Source organism: Panthera leo, chromosome B4, assembly GCF_018350215.1.
Source record: "Panthera leo isolate Ple1 chromosome B4, P.leo_Ple1_pat1.1, whole genome shotgun sequence".
Classification (NCBI taxonomy): Eukaryota; Metazoa; Chordata; class Mammalia; order Carnivora; family Felidae; genus Panthera; species Panthera leo.
This window is the reverse complement of record NC_056685.1, coordinates 929,053-943,054: the sequence shown is the minus strand read 5'-3', so window position 1 is coordinate 943,054 and position 14,002 is coordinate 929,053. Positions and strand designations below refer to the sequence as shown.

Below are 14,002 nucleotides of genomic sequence, written 5' to 3'. Positions count from 1 at the left end.
ATTAAGATGGTGGTTAAAAATACCCCCTCCTTTCATTTTACGGTAAAAAGCTGTGAAGGTTCAGGCAACACTCACAAGTACAGGTTATCCTGTCCATCTATCGAAGCTAAGTACACCGAACAGTACCTCAGAAAAGTGGAGCCCCACACAAATACGTCCTCCCCTGCGCCCGACATCAGCGGGCTCACAGCCTGCTGGGCCCCGCGGGTCTGGGGCCTTACTGCCACCGGCCAGGTGTGCCAGGTGCTGTGCACATGGGACAGAGAGAAGGGCCGGGGAAGGGCACACAGACGTGCAGGGCGGGCATCTCCAGCTGCCCTCACAAGGTACTGTCTGAACCTCGCTTCCCTCTGTGGCTAAGAGGTTCCCCAAAGCGGCCACGTGTGGACAGTGGCACATTTCTCAAGTTGTCAGACGAGCTCACTGCCTGCCCTGCTAGCTCTCCTGCCCCGCGTGCAAACCTCCATCGAGCATGCCTCTCCCCTGCCTCCTCACCCCAACTCTGGCCATCACTGGTCTCCCCCACCCTCCCCCCCGCCCCAACTCTGGCCATCACTGTTCCCCCCCACCCTCCCTCCTCACAATCACTCACCGATTTCATGAAGTGGAAAATTCTCACCTACTTTATTCCCCACGTGTTTACCTGGGCATCAACTAGCTGTGGTCAAGGCCTGTTCAGACCCACCATATTCTGCTCACATGGAAAAGCACCCGAGTGGCCCCACTCTCACCCTCTACCCCAGGGTCAGCAGAATCTGGCCCACGGGCCACAGCCACAGCCACTCACCCGTGCACTACCTCTCCTGCTTTCACACTAACACAGCTGAGTGGTTGTGACATGGACCATGTGGCTGTCAAAGATGGAACATTTAGTTACGATAATTTACAAAAAAAGCTTGCTGACCTCCACTCTCTCTAAACATTTACCCCTCGAGATTACTGTCAGTGTCCCCCAAAGTCACAGGAGTCTTCAGACAATTTTACTGGAAGACTCCTCAGTTCAACAATGAAGCTGTTGTACAAACTACTACATAAAATCACGGCAAAACCACGCGGCCACCACTGAGGAGCGCCCAGAAAGGAGGAAAAACGTTGGTCCCGCAGACTGCCGTGACCTGGGCTACTGTTTCTGCCCTCCTCTGTTACAGATGCACGCAGGATTAGGAACTCGCAGTAATGACAGGTGTTCAGAAAACCAAGTTCCCTCTGTGGTGCGAGCGAAAAGTGGGCAACCACCAAGGGCTTCACAAAAACCAGCTCAGGGTGGGTCACGTGCAGTCTCCCGGGACAGCCAAGCTCACCTGACAATACACTACAGGTGAAACAAGTGCCACTTGATGTGTCCTCCTTCCTCCATTCCTCAAGTATTTCACAAAATGATGACCTGACTTTTTACGGAAGGGACCAACGAGAAAGGAACGACTATGGCTATTTTTAAATTATCTATAACTTTCTTCAATAAAGAAGAAAAAGATCAACATACCAGTAAGAGCCAACTGCTCTGATGGATGAAACTTGATAGAATTTACTGCAAAACAAAAACATTACAAAACAGGTATAAAATAACGACATATCATCAACGTTTCTCATGACAATGTGCATTACAAGGTAACTTTAAGAATTAAAAAAACTTAATGTCAATATTAGATCCTCCCACCCAATTAACCTAAGAATAAATGCAGAGATGCATGAAAAACTCACTGAACATGAATGATCGAATTACTGACATATAAGACATACAGAAAAACAACACTAATAATCTACTTCTTTCTGTAGACAAGGAAGTCCTCTCGAGTGAAAAATGAATCAGGATGAAAGAGAAACCATACTTATGACAACAGATGGGGACAGACCACAGCAGGGACACTGTTTACTCCCCACCCTCCCTCCCGTCCCGTTCCAGGAGACCCCGGGAGCAGAGGCGGCAGGCCTCGCCAGCTCGGGGAGAGTCAGGATCCACACGGACGGTCCCCTCCTCCAGCTGTGGGAGGACCGAGGTGCTTCGCAGGAAGAAGGAGCAGGAGTGGGGTGCACAGAAGAAGGAGCCAGAGTGTGCAGAGGCCGGAGCCTGGCTGCTGGGACCACCCTGCGAGGGAGCCAGCACTCACACCCACACAGCAAACACACGACAGGACAGAGTGCACAGAAAGTTCCAGAAAATGAAGCAAGTTCTTTCAGAAAGATTCTGCCAGCTACACCACTGGGAATTCTCTTTTCCTGAGGAAATGAAAAGTCCAGCGAGTGTAGACTGCGGGTAAGTGTGGGAGGAGCAGGTGGACACCACAGCCTCCTCAGCACCGGCAGCAAGCTGTCATGACCCCGTGCACATGCACGCACACGCATGCACACACGGCAGGACGCCCCTAGGGCCAGGAGCAAGCAGCAAGCTCCGTGGCCACCTCTCACCTCGACGTCCCTGCAAACCTCAACGTGCCACCAGTGCCACAGGTGCCTCACGGCCGTGACACATGCTTCATGAAAGAGCACGTGCGGAGCACTCGGCCGGGAACCCGGCACACAGCAGGCGCTTCACGAAGACTGTCACAGCTGCAACATGCACACCGTGCACCAGCCTACCGAAGGGACGGCGCCACTGAATGGGGACGGGCCTGCACGTGCGCACAGGTGCCGCCCGGCAGGGGGCGGGCTGCAGCAAAACTGAGCCCCGTCCCCCGGCAGAGGGTCTGCTGACCGTGGCTGAGACAGAACAGGAAGGTGAGCCCCGCCAGCACCTTCTCCAAAGATGCGCAGCACCCCCAACACGAGGCTAACTCAATTCCCAGAGGCCACACCGGGAGCAGAAAGGGAGAGGCCACCAGAGACCAATGTTCTTCACAGCAAGCTTCAGAGGCACCCGATCTTTAAATGGTTTGTGTGCCTAACTTTACCATAAACATAAAAGAACAACAGGAAGAAGCACCATCCCCCGCACAAGAGGGCTCTACTTGGGGGTCGGGCAGGGGCAGCCACGAAGCCCAGCACGTGACTCTGGAGGCAGAGGGGACGAGGCACAGGAGGGTCCTCTGTTCAGGTGATGCCAGAACGAGGCAGAACACACACGGCAAACCACCTGCAGTGAGCTATGCCCATAGAAATCCCAGGCGGGGAGAACCACTCCCTTCAGGTTAAGGGGACCTTGGCCACGTCATCGCAACACCACCTAGTGGAAAGACCAAAGCCAGGACACGAGCAAGGCAGACACGGTGTCTGTGAGGACAGCACCCCAGAAGGGAAGGCCAGACATCAGCGCTCCACCTCCCGTCACCCAGCCTCCTGACGCCCAGGGCGGTGTGCACCCCACGTGCTGGGGCAAGAGGACACGGGAGAGAGGTGCGCAGGGTGGCCGGTGAAGAGCTGGGCGTCCAGGCCGTCCAGCGAGAGGGGAAGCTCCAGGGAAGGGACAACAAAGGAACAGAGATGCCGCACCGAGTATGGCCACCGGAAAGGCACGTCACACAGGAGCACAGGGATGAGTCAGGGATGGATGCAGAAACCAGGCGGAAGAAAAAACAAGGCACGTTACAAGCAGCTGTGAACAATACACACATAGCCATGAGTAACGAGAATTGTGCGGTCGCCACTTGGTGAGGACAAGACTGGAGGACCTCATCCGAGGCAAGGGAGACAGCCCTCCTTCCAGCAGGAGGAAGCACTTGTCTAAAACTCCAACACTCAGAAATAATAAAATAGGCTATTTCGAAAAACGGAAGAAGGGCGTGCCTGGCTGGCTCTGCTGGAGGAACGTGTGACTCCTGATCTCAGGGTCGTGAGTTTGAGCCCCACAATGGGGTAGAGACTACTTGAAAAATGTAAGAAAAGAGCAGAATACGTAAAGCTGTCGACACTGGTTCCCTTCAGGGAAGTGAAATGGAGTAGAGGGCAGGGAGCAAAGTGCTGTAACTGTGTACACGGGCTGGCTAATACCCTCTGAATTTTCTGATGATGTGCACGTGTTTCGTTTTATAAAAGCTTTCAAGGAATAAACATGCGGAGGAAACAAGCCACAGTGCCTCCCTGCGCCGTGAGCACTGCCTCCCCCGCCTGGGCACCATCCCGCAGCGGACTGAAGACACATGCTGAGGGACCCCGTGGGAACGAAACCCCAAAAAAGGGAAAAGTGTGGGTCACAGCCCAGACAGGACAAGATGCGTCCCCCACCCAGGGAAGGGCTGGCACCCAAGCCCAAGAAGCGGAGGGCAGGCACACCCGGGCCGTCTACGAAGGGCAGGGGTGCGGCGGCGGCTGGGCAGGGGAGAGTGAACGAGGAAGCAGCCGACAGGCACCGGAGTGGAGGGCGTGCCAGGAGGAGGGAAGCACAGCAGGCGCCCGGAGGGAAGTGAGAGAGACGCGGTAGGACACAAGGGAGCATGCAGGGGCGGCTCACAGGAGGGGACGAGCGGCCGTACCGGCAGCGACAGGAGGGGCGGCAGGAAGCCCGGGATACACAGCATCCCTCCCTGGGCCCTGACATGTGCGGAGCACACGCCGAAAGAGAACCTCTAAAACGAGTACACGATCGCAGACGATGTCCACACTTCAGTTCCAAAGCTGTCGACGGGTGGCTTTCTAGGCGCCCGTAAATGAAGCGCAGACAGGTCCTGCTCTGCGTGCGGGGCAGCAGAGCGGTCCCTCCCTGAGGCTCCCTGCCAGAGGCGGCGCACCCGTCGCGAGGGCCCAACCGGTGGGCAGCCAGGTCAGTGCCCTCCCGGCACAAGGCACAGCCCGCCCCGGAGCACTCACCTGACCCCACGTGGCCTGAGTACTTGACGAGGCACCGCCCTGTCTCTATGCTCCACAGCAGGGCCGTGTGATCTGCAAGACCCAAAGAACAGGAGTGACTGACCCACCACCAATTCTACGGTCTTCAAACGGAAGTGAGAAGTCACGTTGCCACTAGTATCTCTTCCGACTCTGGTTCAGAAACCGCGCTTCCAGACAGGAGAAGTGGGTGACCTGTCCCGGGTCAAGGGGGTGGCAAACAGATACCCAGGGACTTGGGACTCATGGCACATGGTCACACTGACTGCACCTCACCAGGGTCCTTCTAACCCATCACAGCTTCACTGTTTTGTTGAATTAACACTTTCCAGATCATCACACAGTAAATAAATGCAAAACTCCAGTTACAAATTATTTGAGATCATTACGTATGTGTTTGGGCCTTTCCTCTTACATAATAGAAAATCTGAAAAATAAATGTCAATTATCCAAACGAGATCTCAGAGATACCAGAAACAGACCCTTTCATTCTTTCTTTTTAACTGTAAGGGAATTTCTACAACACTGGGGAGTGCTCACAAGTGAACATAATTTTAAACAAGTCAACTTTCTTCATTCATGGTTCTATCTGCTGTAAAATTTTCTACTTCTATTAAAAAGCAGATCAGGGGCACCCGGGTGGCTCAGTCAATTAATCTTCTGATTCTTGATCTCGGCTCAGGTCATGATCTCACAGTCTGTGGGATCAAGCCCCATATCAGGCTCTGTGTTGACAGCATGGAGCCTGCTTGGGATTCTCTCTCCTGCTCTCTCTGCCTCTCACTCACTCTCTCTAAATAAATAAATAAACTTTTTCAAAAACAAAACAAAGCAGAATCTAGTGGGGCACCTGGGTGGCTCAGTCGAGTGTCCGACTTCGGCTCAGGTCATGATCTAAGGTTCATGATTTCAAGGCCGGCATCAGGCTCTCTGCTATCAGCACACAGCCTGCTTCAGATCCTTTCTCCCTCTCTGTCGTCGTCCCTCTCCCCACTCTCTCTCGCTCTCAAAACTAACTTAAAGAAGAAAAAAAAAAGCACAACCTACTAAGTACCTGGAAAAATCATTTTCAATAAGTGAGCACCATTTTTAACCTCACTAATTTTGGTCGGAAAGGGTATTATTAGGTTACGCACCTTGGACAGCTTTCAAAACCTATCTTTTCTTTAATGAGAAAAAAGGGTCTCTAACACCTGCCCCAGGAGTCCCACAGGCTAAAAGGGCTGCCAGCACCCATGCCTCCACCTAAATCCTAGAACAGCTAGCCCCCTTCAGAGACCGCACAGCCCTTCCCTGGGCCGTACCTCACAACTCAAGCAGACACACGCTCGACTGTAACAAGAAAGTACCTCGCCTGTTCAAAAGACATTCTACCTTATGCTGCCGTAAACACAGGTAGCGCAATCACGGAGCCAGCACCTGCTCACCCGGACACCTGACGTCACACCTGTCGACAGCAGCAAGGCCTGACGGAGCACAACAAGGCCAAGTGCTTTGGTTTCAAGGACTCTTCGGCCTCCCACCAGCTTCCAGGGCCAACTCTGCCACCCACCCCGCAGGGAGTCATCTGCACCGGCTGTCACGCCCGACAAGCAGAGCGACTGGCTGTGGACTTACCGGCAGACGCGGTGCCCAGCACCACGGGCTGTGTCCTCGCCACACTGACGTCCCAGATGCCATCCCTGTGGCCAATGTACTCCTTCACGAGCTGGCACACGGCCCTCGACGTGGTGGTCTTGAAGCTGGAGACGATCTAAAACCGTGACGGGAAGGAGCATTGTAGACGATTTACTGACCGAATGTTTTTAAGTTAAAAAAGGTAAAACGGAAAAAGATGTGTTGAACGTCATACACCCCTGAACAGGATATTTAAAGCATTAAGGGCACACAACAAAAGCACAAACAGCAGCATCCCTCCAGCTGGGTGTCACAAAGCAACAACGAAGGCCGTCCTAAGGCCTCAGAAGACCCCCGACCCCCCACAAACCACGTGTGTCCTCCCGTGACGAAGAAGAGGGGCCTATTTATACACTGCGAGTGTCTTCCACAAATCCAAACCAGCAGACAAAATTTCCAAATTCTTTAAAAAAAAAAAAAAAGCTACCAGGACATGAAGAAGCCAGGAAAGTATACCCACACCCTTAACACTACCTTTTATTACTGGGGAACTTTCCTTTTTTCCCATTTTTGGTCATTTACACCAACCACGTATTATCAGGAGGAAAAGAGCCCAAGGTGGGGAGGAATCCAAAGACGACACTTCTAACAGATGAGGTTTGTCCAACAGTGTTTATTGCGCGCGTGCTCGGTGCCGGCGCTGCGCCAGGAGACACACACAGAGCGACAGCAGGCCCTGGCCTCGGGCAGCTCACAGTCTGACGGGAACAGACAGGAGAACCACAAAGGTGCACACGAGGTGAGGCATCGTCTCGTACGATACACACGGCAAACAAGTCTCACTTTCTCTTACAAGGAAAAATAGAAAGTGCGTGAGCAAGAAACTAATTAAACACAAACAACTCTTCAGAGTTTGCTTTTTAAACTGTTCTCAGAGAAAAGGAATGGCTTTTCAGCTTTTAAGCAAATCAGAATAATGGAGATTAATCAGAATAATGACACTGTAAAATCAAACGAAAAAGAAAAATCAGTGGTGTTAAACAGCTATTTGGAACACGGATTTGGCGAAGCCCTGAAAATGAATCAAAGTTCATTCTTATTTAGTATAAACACATTACAACACAGTCCACTGTTCCATCAATTCGGGTATGAACGTTCAAACCATCCTCCGCTGCAGAGAGCGACTAGAAATGTTTATGAAGACGGACTCTTCCGGCAGTAATACCGACAGGCTCCATCTGACTCGGTCTGCATTTTACCAAAGGACTTGCACAAACGCAAACTCCTCGTCTTCTTTTTCCTTCTGAAAGCCCCTCCCCCACCCACACTAGCAGAACAGTCCCTCCCAACACAGAAAAGGGCTTTTGCTGGCGCAAGGTGCCATTCGGATGTTCAAGAACGCAGCGGTTAGGAACGTGCACAGCTTGCCCCACAGGAAGTGGCAGTACGGTTCAGTTTCCAAGCCTCCTGCTGTGTGTGACACAGACGTCACTGTGAGGAGAAATGAACTAGTGGAACCACACTCCTCCCTCACCCACCCCGCTCGGACAGGAACCACACAAGGTCACTGCTCAATACTCATGGCAACCGCATTTCTGGCGGAATTCTGGAAGCAGAGCACATGCAGCTCATCGACACCGTAACAAATCACGTCACGTGTTGTTTCCAAATGCCCACTACACTCTGAATACCTATTAACTCTTTGTTTTTAAAAATGCTGACCCCTTCACTACTGCGAAGAGGCCCCACAAAAGACTGAATTACTCAGTGTTCATGACAGAGAAGCACAACAAAATGACAAAGTGATGCTTACACCTGTCACCCTAATTATCGTTCTCATTAGCATACAATCTAAACTACTCCAACAAGACCAGAAAGGGCTTTTTTCACAATGCGAGCTATTTATCTTTGTAAAAACACGTGTGAACATTTTCACAAGTTTCTCTAACGTTAGACGGTCCGGCATCCCTCCCGACAGACACCAGCGACCTGTCCTCAGCCACCCAGGAAGGGAAGACCTCTTGGTTGCTGAACGCACGTGCGTTTCCCACCATCCCACCACGTACACACTACTTGCCTTTCAGGGCTGAGTCAGGAGGCAAGTAACGAGGCCTCCTTGCTGCACACACACTCAGTGTTACTGCCAAGAATACACACTACGGCACGGATCAGAATGTATTCTGGGATCAGATTCATTCTTCAACCTTCAGGTAACATCTTACGTTATTATTCTTCAATGTGCACAATAAAGATCATTAATATGTTTCTTATACACTGAGATAAGTTTCTAGTATCTAAAACAAAGGGCACTTTATATCTAATACGTTTTTTTTTTTTTAAGCAGAGTATTATTATATATAACCTTCCCTTTGTCCAAATCTTGTATTTTACTATTCCTAGTAAGGGACAACTTTATACAATCTGTTCATCTTCTACTTCAGAAATGGTCAGAAAGTTTCTGAATTCTAAGACCATATACATTGTACACATAAGCTGTGTCCACAAGAATAAACAATATAATTTAAGATAATATAACAAGAAGACGAGCAAGAACATAGTCTCACAATACATTTCAAAGAAAACTCTGATGTTAATTTATTAAAAACTTAGAAACTAATAAGCTAGATAATACATAACAACAAAATTTTTTTAACTAAGCACTTATACTCTGGAGTTATCAAAGGAAACACAAGAAAATGTAATCAATGTTTGTATTTTTTAAATAACAAAGTTTTCCAATAAGCAGAAACAGCAGCAAGACTGGATCTGCTTTATTACTTGTAGTTAATCTCGCTGGGGATGTCATGCTACATAACTTGAAGCTCAAAGGGACGAACTGGAAAAACAGAGTTGACAGTAACTATGCCATCACAGCAGACTCACCACAAATTTCAACTTTTCCCTCAGGTTTAGCAAAAGGAATGTACATTCATTAAGGCTGGGTAACTAATTTATCTTCTGTATATTCAAAATGCTTCACAGTAAAAACGCACATAGAATTACTTCAAAATATTACTTCACAGCAGTACTCCCTCACAAACTTATTCCCAAATAATTAAATCCTTGCCACTTTAAGAAGGTCAGAACAAGATTATTTTTAAAGAAGTAAAATACCACATACGGCCCTATTTGCCCTGGAGACAAGACCTTCACATCTGGATAATGCTCAGAAAATGAGAGAAAAACAGTGGGTGGCGGAAAACGTGCCTGTGGTGCACTGCATTACTCCATTACCTTTCTCCAAATTCAGAGCCTCTGTATCAAGCCAAATAACGATACAAAATGTATTTTCCCTCCAAAAAGACACTGTAGCTACTAATGGGTATCTTTTACTCTCACAGGAACCAGGGCAAGGGAGTGTCCAGGTGTCCATATGCTGTGGCCATCTCACAGATCTAGGATATTCCCTTTAAAAATCAAAGTTTTCTAAACAGCAGAAGTTCCTCTTTCTCTGTTACACGTTTATAATTGGAAAATATGCAACTTCAGGTACACGTCCGCACACCTCAAATACCACATGAGCGGCCCGAGAGCCAGCGCCTTGCGTACCTTGCTGGTGGAGGCCTTGTAAGTGGTCTTCAGCTTCTGAGAAAGCTGGCTGGTGCTGTGGCTGGCTGCAGAGACAGAGAATCGACAGTCAGGGCCGCAGAGTTTCAGAGCTGGGACAGACTGGACAGCAAACCCCACCTCTCACTGCCAACGGGAAGACAGTGAAACCCGAGGGTCCATCTGTCCACGCTGGCATGGAGGTGACAGCACAGCTGGAACAAGACGCCAAGCTTCCTGGCACCCCTCTCCGCCTCACCCGCCCCCACCCACACCTGACTACGGGCCCCAAGCACTGCTGACCGCAGCAAGCAAACAAACCCACGTCCTTCATGAAATCCCAAATCTCCCCCACATGTCACGTGTCAGCAGTCCTGTCGGGAGCGCTCACCCTTACCTTTTGTTTTGAGCTGGCCCTTACTCAGTTCCGCCCCATCGATCGCTTGTCCTTCGGCAGCTAAACGTTCATTAAGAGTCTCAATCTCCCTACGCACTGGGAATAAAAAGGTTTTTTCAAAAAGGTAAGACGTGAACTTTTACGTTGAAACATATTCACCGCTTCCAAAACTTGAGGGTGTAAAAATATTATGTGTAAGTATTATCTAAACACAGACATGAATAATACCCTAATATTAGGTTCGCAGACTTCTCAAAATACTTGCGACACCTCTCACACACTGAGAACCACTGCTCTCCCTACACTGGGAAGACCGCGCCCCCAGGGCTCGCAGGCAGGGCTCCTGGACCTCAAGGTAGGCCATCTCCTTTGTCCTTTATTCTATACACTTAAAAACATGTTCCTGATACTATCCAAAATTCAGTGAAATGTTTACAGTCCAGCCGAGAACACTGAAATTGGGAGGAAAAGCATACAACAAAACATAACTATGGCTGCGTGGGGCCACAGAGCGCCAAGTAAGGATTCTATGTAACAAAGATTAAAAATCTGGGGCACTTGGGTGGGTCAGCTGGTTAAGCGTCCGACTTTGGCTCGGGTCACGATGTCATGGTTCGTGGGTTTGAGCCCTGCGTCAGGCTCTGTGCTGGCAGCTCAGAGCCTGGAGCCTGCTGAAGAATTGTCTCCTTCTCTCTGTGCCCCTCCCCGGCTCATGTTCATTCTCTCTCAAAATAAATAGACATTAAAAAAAGAATTTAAAAAAAAAGAATTAGTTTGAAAAAAATTGAAGGAGAGTCACAAAAGTCTCAGAACCACAGGGAAAGAATGAAGAGGAAGGTCATCGGTCATCAAGAAGGCGATCAGCAGACACCTGTGCCTATGCTCTCCTCCGGAACAGGTCTGCGGGACCAGGGATGTCTTCCAGCCACAATGTTGAGGAATGACACGTGGCCAAGGAACAGGATTCAGCCGAGGGCACAAGCCACTACAGCGAGGCAGCAGGACCATAACCTGGCCACACATCCCCCCCAAGCCAGGCTGTGCACCTGCCAGGACGATGTACCCTCTACTCAGGCTATGGTGAGACGAAGGGGCCGGGTCAGGTGACAGAGAGGGTAAGGGCAAAGGCTCTGAGCAGACCTTACAGAGGCAGGGCGCCACCAAAGCCAGGCAGCATGAGACTGTGTCAACTCAAAGTACATCCAGCAGTAGTCATTTGTAATCCTACAGTTTTTCTTGAACAAACTACATGAGTTCATAAAATATTAATAAGGCCTTACATCACAACAGAAACTCAATAATGCTTTGATCATTACAACTGATACTTTTTTATTTAAGAGACAGAGAAGAGAGAATAAGCACAGGAGAGGGGCAGAGGAAGAGAGTGAGCGAGACACAGAATCTTTTTTTTAAGTTTATTTCTGAAAAAGAAAGAGAGAGCTCAAGTGGAGTAGGAGCATAAAGAGAGAGAGAGAGAATCCCAAGCAGGCTCCCCACTGTCAGCACCGAGCCCAAAACATGGCTCAAACCCAAGAACCGGGAGATCATGACCTGAGTCGAAATCAGACGCTCAACCAATGGAGCCAGCCAGAAGCCCCTATACTGCTCAAAGGCGGCACTGCTTCTATAAAAAAAATGTAAGAATAAAAACTAAAGCCCAGCTAATCTAAGAATAAAAACTAAAGCCCAGCTAATTTAAAAACTATTTTCATTTGGGGCGTCTGGGTGGTCAGTAGGTTAAACGTCCAACTCCTGTTGGTTTCGACTCAGATCACGATCTTCCGGTTCATGAGTTGGAGCCCCACGTCAGCCCACGTGTTCACAGTGCAGAGCCTGCTTGGGATATTCTCTCTGCCCCTCCCCAGCTCGTGCGCACACGCTCTCTCTCTCCAAAATAAACAAATAATAGATAAATAGATACTTCTGATTGACCTTTAAAATAAGTCGAACAGATAATACTAAGAAATTCTCAAAATATAGTATATTTTAAAGGAAAACATGAATCAATAATTTCTCGATTTACAGTATACTTTGTATAGGGATAGTTATAAGAAGTATTTGTTTTTCATAAAACCACCATCTGAATGAGCTAGTGTGGCCAGCAGAATGCTACCCACCCCAAAGGTAACCTGTGAGCACGTGAGCCCCATGGCTAAGGGGCCCTGCAGGTGTGACTACAGCGAGGGACCTCTGACGGGGAGGTCACCCTGCCTGGCCCAATGACCCAGCCTTCCCTCACGTCCTTAGGAATGGCTCAGAGATGCTCACCACTGAAGGCTTCGAAGACGGACGGTGGAAGGGCTTTGAGGCAAGGGGTGAGGCAGGCTCTAGACACCGGGACTCTGTCCTCACGATGCACAGAACTGAAAATCTGCCACAGTTCAAACAAGCAAAAGACAGACCCTCCCCCTCACCTCCAGAAGCACAGCCCTGCCAAGGCCTTGACCTGAGTCTGCTGGGAGGGGCCCCCCAAAGTTCCCACCGGTGACTTGTAAGGTAATCAATCAATCTGGGTCACTCGAAGCCACTATGTGTGTTACAGAACACAAAATGGATACAGTGGTGACCGTCTACCCAAAATTTTACAAAAGCTTATTAGGACAGAAGATACTCACATTCCAAGTTCTCAATGTAAAGGTTTTCAAACTCTCTCTCTATTTGACCAAACAGCTCCAAAAGTGTACTGCGAACCGAGGAAGGCAGCTTAGAATCCTGAAGAAAAAAAAGGAAGATTCTGTTTAAAATGAATGAATAAGAAACTCTTTTCCAAAGCGAATTCTCATTTCTCTTAAATTCTTATTTTATATATTATTTCTTATACGTAAAATGCTTACAGAACTCACAGTTCCACATTTCTACGTACGAAACTATGATGAAATGATATAAATGGCTATCCAGCATGATACAGGATTCAAGAACAAGCACTTCCTCAAAATAACATAATTTTCCCTTTTACAAGGGAGGAAACAAGCCTACCTTATTCAAAAACCTCCACATTTGTAGAGAAGGAAGACAGTTCCCATAAATGCAGTTTCATCATGCACAGTCTTTAAAGTTCTACCGTGTGACATTATAAATTAATCTTAATAAGCCACCTACTAACAGAAGAGCTTTTAGAGAGCTCTCCCACCCACGGTGCTTCAGACAAAATCCTGGACATCTCCTAACACCTACAAGACTGTGAGGAGGGAAACATGAGAAATCGGACCGGTAAGAGCAAACAGTGTCTGTTAAAGGAGAACACCCATGTGGTAAGTGCCAGGAGCACCACGCCACGCGTGCCTGCACGCCTGCCCCCGTGTTCTGCACAGCTGGAGTCTCCTCTACGCCTCATGGGAAGTCCATGAGCAGAAGCAACGCCTCTGCAGAAGTCTGAGGTACAAGGGACTGGGCGGCATCCCCGGCCCCACCCATGCTCACACACGCGCACTTTCTGGACGCTGCTGGTCGTGGGGAGCCCACACAGTCTACACTACTCTCCTCTCCAGAGAGCACGGCCCGACGTGCTAGTTCGTGTGACCCCACACTCAGAGTATTTCCAGAACGGAACTCGTAATGGTTCTAAAATGTTTCAGTACTTAATTGCCACCAATGTAAGTGACTTTTCAAGTTTCCGTGCAGCACAAACTTTCTGATGTTTAGTCAGCTGCAAATAAAAAAAGGACACACGATGTTTATTAAACT

The 14,002-nt window shown here is 49.1% G+C and overlaps 1 protein-coding gene across 6 annotated transcripts in view; it reads right to left on the bottom strand.

Annotated features, from left to right (window-relative positions):
* WDR37 (WD repeat domain 37) overlaps positions 1-14,002 on the bottom strand; it is a 74,447-nt gene that overhangs the window by 43,305 nt on the left and 17,140 nt on the right. For 4 of the 6 annotated variants that reach the window (XM_042944730.1, XM_042944728.1, XM_042944733.1 and 1 more), the window contains exons 3-8: positions 12,934-13,030; positions 10,319-10,414; positions 9,925-9,989; positions 6,376-6,511; positions 4,741-4,812; positions 1,484-1,528 (exon numbers count right to left, since the gene is read on the bottom strand). In XM_042944730.1, the coding sequence (XP_042800664.1) occupies positions 1,484-1,528; positions 4,741-4,812; positions 6,376-6,511; positions 9,925-9,989; positions 10,319-10,414; positions 12,934-13,030 (511 nt within the window). Of the gene's footprint in view, positions 1-1,301; positions 1,389-1,483; positions 1,529-4,740; positions 4,813-6,375; positions 6,512-9,924; positions 9,990-10,318; positions 10,415-12,933; positions 13,031-14,002 lie in introns of all 6 variants that reach the window. The other 2 variants (XM_042944729.1, XM_042944731.1) reach the window with 2 other exon arrangements.